This window comes from Phyllostomus discolor, chromosome 14, assembly GCF_004126475.2.
Source record: "Phyllostomus discolor isolate MPI-MPIP mPhyDis1 chromosome 14, mPhyDis1.pri.v3, whole genome shotgun sequence".
Classification (NCBI taxonomy): Eukaryota; Metazoa; Chordata; class Mammalia; order Chiroptera; family Phyllostomidae; genus Phyllostomus; species Phyllostomus discolor.
The window spans coordinates 27786232-27798147 of record NC_040916.2 but is presented as its reverse complement, the minus strand read 5'-3'; the positions used below and the strand labels follow the sequence as shown (position 1 = coordinate 27798147).

Below are 11916 nucleotides of genomic sequence, written 5' to 3'. Positions count from 1 at the left end.
CAGACGCGACTTTGCTCACGGCTTCCTTGAGAGGCTGGGCACCGAGAGGACACTCACAACCTTACACTTGTTCTTCGCTTTCTTGGCGGTTCTCGCGACCATGCCCGAGCCGGCCAAGTCCGCGCCCGCCCCGAAGAAGGGCTCCAAGAAGGCCGTGACCAAGGCGCAGAAGAAGGACGGCAAGAAGCGCAAGCGCAGCCGCAAGGAGAGCTACTCGGTGTACGTGTACAAGGTGCTCAAGCAGGTGCACCCCGACACGGGCATCTCGTCCAAGGCCATGGGCATCATGAACTCGTTCGTGAACGACATCTTCGAGCGCATCGCGGGCGAGGCGTCGCGCCTGGCGCACTACAACAAGCGCTCGACCATCACGTCGCGGGAGATCCAGACGGCCGTGCGCCTGCTGCTGCCCGGGGAGCTGGCCAAGCACGCCGTGTCCGAGGGCACCAAGGCCGTCACCAAGTACACCAGCGCCAAGTGAGCCCCCTCGGAGAGGCGGATCCGGCTCGTTCACACCCAAAGGCTCTTTTCAGAGCCACCCACTTTCACAGGAACAGCTGGTTCACTTTTCCTGTAGTTTTCCTTTTTTTTTCTTAGCGGTGTCGTGGTCTGGGTTTGAAAAGGAAAATACTTGGAGATGAGGACCAGATGTTAAAAAAAAAAACCTCTGTAGGCATTTGGGGGTAAGCATTGGGCGCTGTGTGTACTAATTCATTACGGGTTTTTAAGGTCTTTTGAAAGAGACTCCCTGTCGCCTTCTGCCACAACAGATTTCGCTTTTGTTTGTGCAGTCAGTGCCAGTAACAGCCCCGTTCCCAATTGGGCAGCGTCACTATTGGAAAAGCCCGCCACAGGCTCCATTTTGCCAGATGACTTATCCCGTGTGCTTTCCCTAGGTACTCTGGAAGGTAAGTTGTGGCCCCTGCGCTGTGTGCGGTCATCACCGGTGTCCGCGGCCAGAGCCATATCCTGACCTTGACAGTTACGGGGCTCCCCAAACCTAAAATGTTGAGTAAAGAACCCAGCAATCTGGAGAGCTACCGCCTTCCTGTTTTATCTGGATGAGTAGGTGGGAGGCAGGGATGCCGGGACTCGGTGAGCAGCGCTCCAACTGGGATTTGAGAGTCTGGGATGAGAAATTCTGCCGTAGAAGTCAGAACGTCGTGTATAAAAGAAGCGGACCCCAGAGGTAGGAAGTGGGTTGAACGCCTAGTCTAGTAGCCAGGAATCCGAGTTAGACTGAAGGCCTGGAGGAAACTCCTTTAACTTCCCAGCATCTTCCAGTGCTGCCCAATCTTTCTTGCATAAACCCTGCACCACCCATTTAACCCCTTTGTATATATGTAGGTGTAAACAAAACCAACACCATCTCTGTGTCCCAGATTTCATTTCATTTTTAAGTTTCATGCTGTGACTTCTGTCCTTAGCAAGCATATCAAAGCTTTCTAGTTGATGGTCCTCTGTGTTCCTTAAAATATAGCCATAAATATATATATTTTTTTGTCAATAGAATGTTTTGAAAATAGATAAATATCATACTGGTGGAGAAGCGCCTGGAGTATGGCCCCAGCACCACTACATTCTTTGTCCCTTTGTCTTGTCCGTCATTGGTGTTGGACTTATTTAAAAAGGTACTATAAGAGCGTATAGACAATGAAAATATTTTGTGCCGAATTGCTGGGCGTCTGTCCATGCTGGCCCAATCTTCCCCTAAGTAAATTACCCATAATAAATTCTGTTACATTCTATGGATTTGCCTGCTTGGACTTTCTGAAGATACCTTCTCCTTACAGTGGCTGGTACACTCTTGCCCACCATGGGACACAGATATTAATAAAATGCAATGGTTTCAGCTGAGGAGTGTAGGAAGGGAGGTGGGGGACAGGTAGGCTGGTCTCAGCCCTGTTTTCCTCCTCCCAACCTCATCAATAGACCCTCAGCTTTCTGTCAGAGGAATATTGCCCCACACAAGGAGTTTCTAGGCCTCTTGGGGGAAATTCTGAAGTTTGGAAATCTCTATAGTGAGCATCCAAAGCTAGAAAGTGAAGACTGTGATTGGAGAGACTCATGTTTGAGGAATTCTGGCTGCCACTGCCACCCCGTTCAGTGTCATTCGCCACATTGTCTTGTATTCCCAGCCTTTGGGCAACTAAAAGTGATCCCCGTACCACAGCCCACAGAAATAATCTGTGTCTAAGAATAACTTCCTGTGGGTCACTTGAAGCTATTGCTAACAATGTTACATATAACAAAGCTTTGTTTCAGTCTTAGAAAAAACAATGCAAGTCCCTCTTATTTCAGAGGGACATGTTCCAAGACTTCCAGTGGATGCCTGAAACCATAGGTAGTACTGAACCCTCTATGTACCATTTTTCCTATACACACATGTGGTGAAGTTTAATTCATCAGTTAGGCACAGTAACAGATTAATAACAATAAATAATGAAATAGAACAATTATACCAATATAATGGAAGTTATGTGAAAGAAGTCAGTTTTTTTCAGAGAGCCTTTGCTGAAGTCTCCCCGGAGGCCCAGTGGTTTCTGGTGCAAGACATTGTGGCCAATCAGAGCACATTTTCTGTTCATGCCTCCTCCTGCAAATTAATGCCTTTTTCTTCTTAACTAGGCACTTATCACACACTGTGGCCAAGCCTTTTGCAATTTGAGGTGTAAGAGCAAAGTAGCACAGATTTCTCTTCTTCACAATTTCACAGGCAGGAATTTATTCTTACTGTAGATCTTAGCAACTTCAGCACACAATTTTTTCTTTCCTTATGAAGACAAGAACTTACATCTTTTCACTTAAGGAAGCATTTTTCGGCTTCTCTTTGGCATACCTGAATTGCCAGCACCTCTACTCTTGTGATTTGGGGCAATTATTAAGTGAAATAAGGGTCACTTGAACACAAGCACCGTGATTTCATTAAGCCAGATGGCTACAAGAGACTAACGGGCAAAGAGCATCAGGCCTGGATACATTGGACAAAGGGATGATTCACCGCCCCACCAGGACTGAGCAGGATAGTGAGAGATTTCATCACGCTACTTAGAACAGCTCGCAGTTTAGAAATTGTTAGTGGTTTATTGAATTATTTATTTCTGAAATTTTTCTTTAATATTTTCAAAACCTGTTTGTCCACAGGTAACCGAAAACTCAAAAAGTGAAACCACAGATAAGGGGAGGGGGCTGTTTTACTGTCCCAACAGAGTGCTTTGAAGCCTCAGTCTCTGGTTCTTTTCAAAATGACGGCCTCGATATAGCAATTCTCTTTTTATTTTTATGCGTGTTAATAAGAGACTTCACATAGAGAGAAAAACGAGTGCCTTGTAAAAGATTAGGAGGTAAATTGACTTTACCTCTGTGAGGAGATGCTCAGTCTATAGTAATAATCTCCCAGAAAAAAAAAAAAAAAAAAAAAAAAACTGAATATCCTGAAATAGAACCCAGAAGAAAACAGTGAGTAGTGTTTTACCTTTGTTGGAAATTTTTTTCTTTCAGAGAATCACATGTGCCTCTGATGATTTGTGAGATTAGAAGGCTTGTTACTTAAAATAGTGTTTTAAAATTCATCTCAGATGGAAATTGTATTTGCAAGGGACACATATGTAAGCCAGAGTGACACTGGAATGAGACCTCACCAAGCACCTAAGCTGAGAACTGTGGTTCTTTACTGTGACAGGGATTTCATGTTGAAAAAATTACAGTCAATGAAATAACTTTAATGACAGGATTTCTAAAACCTCTGCTGCCAAGTGGATAAAAATGTTGCCTTCACTTTGAAACCAAGTGAAAATCAAATATAGCCCTTCAGCTGCTCATTCCAGACATTGGCTATGCTTGTATGTTTGGACACAGATTAGCCCGGAGAACGAGGTATAATAATACCAAGGCTATTATGACAGAAAGCTTTTTGTGTGGATATTCATACAGTGAATGCTTTTTTAAAATAAGCATCATAGTTGGCTTATTTTACATACTATGTAAATAAAAATTACTCTTTGCAAATAAATATTATTCATTAAAAAAAGAAAAAAGAAATAGGAGAGACACATCAAATTCATGATAGAGTTGCCCTCACAAAGGGGATATTAGGATTGAGGATGTATTGAAAAATACTTTGATTTTATGTGGGTCTTTTTCTTTAAATATAAAGGAGATTTGTAATTAATATGCCCTGATATTAAATAGTAGATCCATTCTGTGTTGTCATTTTTGTACTCATTTGTGATTTTTTTAAAAGGTAAAAGAGAAAGGTGAAGACTAATGTCAAATACTGGTGTTTGCTGTGTTAAAAATTGTGGCTTTAACATACACTATTTACCAAATCACCAGTGACTGAGACGTTCCAGGATGCTTTCTAGGTACTACAGCAAGCACACTGGGAAAACAGCCAAAAAACTCTTTTCTTGTCAATCCACAGGAAGAAAACACTAAACAAATAAATAAAATATATAATATACTACACAATGGAAAGTGCTAAAGAGAAAAACAGCAACCTGTTTGGATTTTGGGGAGCATTATTATTTTAAGTACTCCCAACTCTCCTTAACTGAAGCTCTGAACCTGACAATAGGTATATACGGACCTTTCCAATTCTCAACTTACATTCTTGTTTACAATATGGTGGTAAGTAGAGATGGACAATTTCCAGCTGATGGATTAATATTCTCCAGTCTCAGCGTAAATATGCCATTTCTTGATTAGAACGCACCAGGTTTGTAATTTTTTGTATGTGAAAATTTTTCTAGACTGAGAATATATCCCCCACAGTTGTGCAAGATTTCGTTAGATATAGACACCCCAGTTGGGACAAGATACACGCGTGCGTACACTTCCAAATGTTTCCGAAATTTGGGGGTGGGGGAAAAAAAAAAAATAGAGTCACCTAGCAGAGGATGGTTTCGATCCATCGACCTCTGGGTTATGGGCCCAGCACGCTTCCGCTGCGCCACTCTGCTGGCAGTGAAGAGCCATCGCAAGTTTAAGTCCTTATACCTTTTGCAGTAAAAGTTGTTTTTGTACACCAGAAAATGCTTTTTTTGAAAAGCCATTTGTTCATTTCACTCGTACTTCAAACGGGACAATCATTTCACAATACATTGAGTCCAAATATTCTGAACGCAAAATACTCCATGTTTCTGTTAGAAAACAGCCCGGCGCCAGCCTGCCCCTAGCCTAGCAGGGAGGACTGCAGCCATGTAGTCCGAATGTGGGAAGAGCCCAAAGTTCGAGTGCGGAACGCACCCGCCCTCTGAACTGGAGCATTTCAACGTGGTTGGAGGAATTTTCAAAACAAATAAAGAAAATACAGATGCATTGGCCGGGAATCGAACCCGGGCCTCCCGCGTGGCAGGCGAGAATTCTACCACTGAACCACCAATGCGTGGCTAGTGTACTGCTATTGTTTAACTTAAGAATATATTTTGTCCTGCTTTTTTTTTTCTTGAACTAGTACTTTATTTTAATTTTTTCAAAAGACGTTTAGGTGGTTTTTCGTTCTTTACGAATACAACTTCATAATACCTCCTCTCCCTTCAAGAACACCCCTTCTTACCGCAGGTTCAGAGGACACCCCCCTATTGGGGGCCCCGCCCCTTTCAAAAAATAAAATTTCTCTATCAATGACATAATGTATTAGATAATTCAAAGAAGGTTTCTGAAAATAGAAGCTCATATAATAACCCAGGACATCACTGTGATGAAGTTACCAGTCACAGCTGAGGAAATCGAGTATGGAGAGGCTGGATAATTTCCATGCGTCACACAGCTAGTGAGACCAAGTGCTGGGACCGAGGTGCAGGTCTCTCTCAAGCAGTCGACTCCTTTTTCGAAGATATGTTGTCTGAGGAAATTGTGGAAAATACAAAAATGTACAATGAAGTAAATGAAAGGCCAGTGTGATCTTATCACACAGAGATAACGCATATTCTGGTGGTATCAGCATTTTTTTTCATCGCCCGTGTAAATGCAGGGCTCTATGTGAGCATGCTAATACAACTTCCACCTAGTTAGATGCCTCAGAAAACGTCCAATGCAACAGACACAGAAAACAGACATGCAGAAGAAGGTGAGACTTTCTGGCTTAGAAGGGATCTCACAAGTCCTGTGGTCCAGTCTTCCTCCAGTGTTTGAAAATCATATCTCCACAGAAATAGTTACCCATTCGAGCTATTCCGGTTTTCCAGTGCTAGCTTCCGTTTGTTGAGTGAGAGCATCTTCCACCCAGCTTTTTCCTGAGAAGACACAAGAATCAACTTAACTTCTTCTACCTGGCTTTTCCCCAAAGGCTTTGCCTATAGCTATCATTTTCGCTGTATCTGCTTTTGTTCCTTTGGTCATTAACAGAAATGATTACAACAAATGTGATTTCACATTTGTCATGCCACAGAATTTAAAGAGGGAAGGCATTAGGCAGGTTATTTAATTAAATCTCTGTTTTATAGAGATTTCTATTTTCCCACTTGCCAGAAATGCTCAAATTTGTGATGAATCCTTTCTTATATCATGCTAAAATCTGCTTTATTTTTACCCACTAGTAGGTATTCTAAAATTATGGAAGTTGTGCTTGAGTGCCCTTTAAAAAGTTGAGAACTCTGGCATCATGCTTCATGAAGCATTTTCTTGTCCATGTAAACAAATCTACACTTTCAATAACTCTGCAAGAGCCATGATGTTCCAACTCTTCACTTCTCTAGTCATTATCCTGTAGACATTTTAGTTTTATAAGGTTTTTCTTAAAATGTGAATCCTAGACCTGAAACCAATAATCTCCATGTTTATTGTCAGTATGGTCCCTGTTGAGATTTTATAGAACTCAACTAATTTTGTCAAATGGATAACAGTATGGTGTTCTTTCTCTATCAGTATTGGTGTTTAGTCTCAGGCAGAAATCTCAAACACTGAGTTGCAAAGTGCTTCCCTGTAGTTTATAGGAATTAACCACACACCCAATGGGAGAGCAGCAGGGAAGCTGTGAGTGGTGTCCTTGTGACCATTGACTTGCTCAGCAAACTCCTCTTCTGGGCCTAAATCCTCCACTCGCTGTAAGACCTAGAAGGGTAACTTTAAATAATGTGATAATTACAATCTTAATGATAGAATAATTAACAAAAATATTAAATATTAGTTACAATTGAGTTCTAATGGTTAACATTGTCAATTCCAAATTTATTATCATTATATCATCTGGGCTCATATTATTGATGTTGGGTTATGAAATAATTATTAATAATAAATAATTCTATATTGGCAATACAGTTATGTAGTATTGTTAAAATATTGATGAATATAAATTTACTTTTGAATTAAAAAATTATCACCAATAAAAAAAAGGGATGACAATGGGGACAAAAATGTCTTAGTAAAGAAAGTTTGCATTTTGTGCTATGGAATTGGGTTTAGTTTTGGTTTTGCTTTGTTTGTTTTTTTGTAAACTACTCATTGAATTCTCTAAAGCCCTGTAATTACTTCTATCAGGAAAAATATTTTATTTAATTTGTAAATTCTCTAAGCAACCACCTGAGGTCATTTTACCAAGTCTGATTTCTATATCAGAAAATAGATCTTTATATAATTTATCTTAAGAAAATCACTTTTTAAGTTGGTTTATTATACATTTTCCATGAAGCAGTCTTTAAAAAATAATATAGAGCTACTTATCTACCTCTTCTTTCATGGATTTTTTTAATTTCTAGACTTGGTTACTAAGTTCTTCAACTCAGGATTATATAGTTTGTCTTCTAATATTAAAAAAAAAGGTGTATTACATTATTTAAGCCAGCCAGAATAGATATTTATTTTTATGTGCTATAATACACAGGTTTTAAATTTTTTTCTTTTCCAGATGAAGTTGAGGTTCAGAAGTCCTTAAACTTAGATATTTCCAAGTCGTGCCCACTTTTCCCAGTCCTGAGAGTTCAGAAAGATCTGCTGAGTTTGTTGTTGTTACCCAGATGCTGTGCTGAGTCCTTTGAAAGAATTATTTCATTCAGTTCTCATAAATGCCCTTTGAGATAGCAACTCATCGTCTCCACAGATTACACAGAGGGAAACAGACCTAGAGAGGTGAAAATTAAATGCCTTGGTCCTTGAACCTCTGAAACATTTGAACTGGGAAAATAACCTTTAGTTCGGGCCAGATCAATGTTGTCTTACAAACAGTTGTAAAACTAACAGGACAACAAACCTTCTGTCCACGAGGACTGATGATTGTGGACACTCTTTAGAGTCAGTCAGAACCATGCACAGCTGAAGAGCAACTTAGTAGCTTGCTGGCACCAGTGGAAATTCTTTCTCCTATTCATGTAATTATTTGCCCTCCCTTTCTCATAAAAACCCTGCAGTTAGAACTCAATTTGGGTTTCTGCCTGAATCTGTTCCCCAGATAGCAATTCAGTGATTTTAAATAAAAGTTTGTTGCCTCTCACTTTTGGCTTTTAATGTTTAGGTTAGTACTGGTTACGTAATGTGCAAGTCCCACATTTGTTTAATCTTTGTTAATTTTTTCTGGGTATTATTATTCAGAGTCACTTGTCTCCCTTCTTACCATTAGGACTTATTTCTTAGAAATTTGCTCCCTTCTTTTGCTCGGAAGAACCTTATTCAATATGTTATTCTCTGACCATCTGACTTTTAATGGAAAATGTAGCAAATAGTGGAACCAAATTGCTTAGTAAGGTAGGCAAACCAGCTGTTTTCTGTGACAAGACAAAGGCTGGAGACCGTGGCTTGTGTAGGAGTAAATGGGGGTGGGGGGCAGGGACATATTCAAACTCCAATGGAGTTGAAAAGGAGCTTTGGTGCTCAGTTCCAAGAGTAGCTGTATTCTAAGAAATCAAAGCGAATGCTAAACCTTGCTCCTAACAAGGACAGTTCGGAACACTGTTCTCTCACCTGGTGGAAGAAAAGGGGCTACATATTCACCTGACAAGCTCAGGGCAGGCCTGTGAGGCAGCCTTACAAACTCAGGAGCCTAAAGTAACCACATAGGATGGACTAAAATTAAAACTTATTAATTAAAGCAGTTCATGGTGGGTAGGCCTATTCTAGGGCAGTATCTTTCCCTAACAAAGGTCAATCTTTCCCTTAACTGAGCCTGTCGTCTTTTTGCATCTAGGATAACGGGCCTTTGGAATGTCCAGGTAACTTCCCTTTTTCCCAAACCCCCTGGGGCACAAGCTGAGACGACAAATCACCTCATTGTCATTGTCATGTTCATTGTTGACTGTTAACGAACCCTCACCCACCTGTGTAAAGAAGCTTGTATCTATCTTGGTACCTTTCACCCTAGCCCGGAGCTTTCCCGGCTTCGCTTTCTCCCACCTCCCTGACCCATCACCAGTGGACTCCATGCAACCCCCGCATGGCTCCTCCTTGGATCTAATGCATAAAATAAGGCGCTAAACTGGCAATCCCCGGAGCATTTCTCAGTCCGTGGAGATGATGCTTCCCCGCAATTTGCTTCAGTTTGGCTCAAATAAACTCACCAAAAATTCTCTACAGGTTTGAATGCTTCCTATGTTGACATCTAATTTCCTCCTTTTAGACATACGTAATTTGGGTGATCTCTTTTCTAATTCTAAGAAAATATATAGCGATTCTTCTATCTACTTTTGATTGATAATTTTGTATTTATCTCATCAAGGAGACTGTCCAAGATGGTACAGGCTTCAGGCCTCGCCACGCCTGGATCTGCGCCTGTATGTAAGAGAAGTCCGCGGGACTGGAAGTGACAACAGCAGTTTCCCAACTGCAGTCGACCCACAGGGCTCCAGAGGTTCCAGGGGCGGTGGCAGCTGCTCTTGGCCCCAGAACCTTCCTGACTCCCGCGGAGGCAGCGTGACGCGGCTGGAACAGACTCCGGGTGTGCGCTGGGCCTGCGGTCCTGGGAGCTGCTTCTGGAAACTCTGCAGGGAACAGCTCAGGAGCTGGACATTCGGGGACATCCCGCTAACTCCTCTGCTTGTGCCCTGAACTCAAAGTGTTGTGTCCCTGGCCACTGAGGAGCTATGGATGTGGTGGTGATAGGGGACTCAAAACTTGGAAAATTTTAGCTTAAGGTAAAAAGCTGTAAATCGAGCAAGTAATGTGTATGTTAAGCGTTTGATAAGGCCCATCCTGGCTCCTGCAAAAAGCAACCGACCTCCTGGGGCACTGATAGAAGGTTACCTCCTGGGGACATCCGAACCTTTGTCCAGGAAGAAGCAGGCGACTGCCCCTCCCCCTTGGAAACAGCTAACTGCCCAGGTCAGGGATGTTGCAGCTTCTGAATCTCAAAGCCCTCACGGCACCTTGCTTGCCCTCCCCCACCCCCTTATAAAAGGTCTGCCCTGGAAAGAGAAGGGAAGATGGTTTTGTTGGGGTATGAACCCGCCATCTTCTCGGGTGGCCGGCCATCTGAATAAAGCGCCCATAAAAGATTCAATCGCTGTCATTGCTTATTGGATTTGGTAGTGACAGGCAGCCCCAACGCCGGTGTCTTTTCCGGTTACCGTGGTTGGTACCGGGAAGGCCGCAGGAGTCTGACCTCGGGGACACGGTGACCTGATCTTGGTTACTTGGTCTCTTGCCTGGAAAGACTGGGAGGCATCAGGGATGGGAAATGGGTAGTCTGTGGTCTTCAGGGGAGAAAGACGCGTGCCGAATGCCCTCCAATGCCCTCCTGTGGCACGTGGAACGCAGCCGTGGGTCCAAGGCTTGTTGCTGTAAGTCAGGACTGGGGGGCAGACGAGAAGGAAGCCTGCGGTGCGGGGGTTGCTCTAATCATCCTGGAGGCTTAATGAAATGCACAGTAGCTCAAGTCCTGACCAGGGGACCAGGAGTTTTCAAAAATCTGTCTTAAGCGAATTTTTTAAAATTTATTGTCGTTTTAGGGTTGCATATGAAAACTAAGTTGCAGGGTACGATGCTGCAGGTCTCTGAATCATAATGTAAATAAATGTATAGCTTTTACGATATTGTGCTATAATCCCTGGTTCCTGACACAGGAACTTCTAAAACCCTAGGAATTTTCTGAGTGATGGGATTGCAGTCTTCTGTTATTCATAATAAACGTTTTACAACCACACCTGGGTTTATGCTAATGAGCCTGCTGTGGGCGGGGCCCTAGATGGCCTCAAGATGGGGCTGGTGGCCAGAGACCCTGACTTCATGCTGAGAGTGTTACAAGTTTCTGCCCCACATCCTGACCAGGAAGGGTAAGAAGCGCTGCACACCGAGTTAATCGCCAGTGGCTAATGATTTAGCCAATCAAGCCTAACGCCTGGCATTTGGAGAGCTTCTGGGTCGGTACATACTCGGAGGTGCTGGGAGAAGGTATGAAAGCTCCCCATCCCCCAACACCTTGCTCTCTGCATGTCTGCCCTGTGGCTCTTTCTAAGTTGTGTTCTTTACAATAAACCAGTAAAAGGCACTGAGCTGCTTTCCTGAGTTCTGTGAGATGTCCTAGCAAATTATCAAACCTGAGAGCAGCTTAGGGGAACCCTGATTCATAGCCAGTCAGTCGGAAGGACAGAAGGCCCAGGACTTGCAATTTGTATTTGAAGTGGGGACAACTTTGTGAGACTGAGCCCCTTAATGTGGGGTTTGATGCTAACTCTGAGTTAGTGTCATAATGGAATTGAACTTCCTTTGAGGACTTTTCTCATTCACAGAAACAAAAAAAGTGCTCAGGGTGAGATTGGGTGAATAGGGAGGGTGGGGCACAGGGGTCTTGCAGTTTTTTTGGTCAAAAACTGTGGAACACTCTGTGAGGAGTGGGCCAGTGGGCTCATAAATCATGCATCATCCAATGGGCAAAGGTGTTGACAGAGCCTTCACAAAAACTTCACTGAATCTGAACACAGCCTCTCACAACAAAGCCAGCTGGTGCACTGATACAGGTGGGTTCCTAGAGCACTCATCTAGCAGATGAAG

The 11916-nt window shown here is 42.7% G+C and overlaps 1 protein-coding gene and 2 non-coding genes across 3 annotated transcripts; 1 reads left to right on the top strand and 2 right to left on the bottom strand.

Annotated features, from left to right (window-relative positions):
- Positions 1-66: 66 nt before the first annotated feature.
- On the top strand, positions 67-3233 carry LOC114489534 (histone H2B type 1-K). The gene is made up of 3 exons (XM_028503509.2): positions 67-477; positions 1886-1893; positions 3222-3233. Exons 1-2 carry the CDS (start codon positions 101-103, stop codon positions 1887-1889), a joined length of 381 nt encoding a protein of 126 aa, XP_028359310.1. The 5' UTR covers positions 67-100; the 3' UTR covers positions 1890-1893; positions 3222-3233.
- Positions 3234-4889: 1656 nt separating this feature from the next.
- Positions 4890-4961, bottom strand: TRNAM-CAU. The gene has a single exon. It is a non-coding gene; the product is annotated as a tRNA-Met (tRNA).
- Positions 4962-5315: 354 nt separating this feature from the next.
- On the bottom strand, positions 5316-5386 carry TRNAG-GCC. Its single transcript has one exon. It is a non-coding gene; the product is annotated as a tRNA-Gly (tRNA).
- Positions 5387-11916: the final 6530 nt, after the last annotated feature.

Bases quoted from the DNA above. Each gene is read 5' to 3' on its own strand.
- LOC114489534 (XM_028503509.2), top strand. From the start codon at position 101: ATGCCCGAGCCGGCCAAGTCCGCGCCCGCCCCGAAGAAGGGCTCCAAG.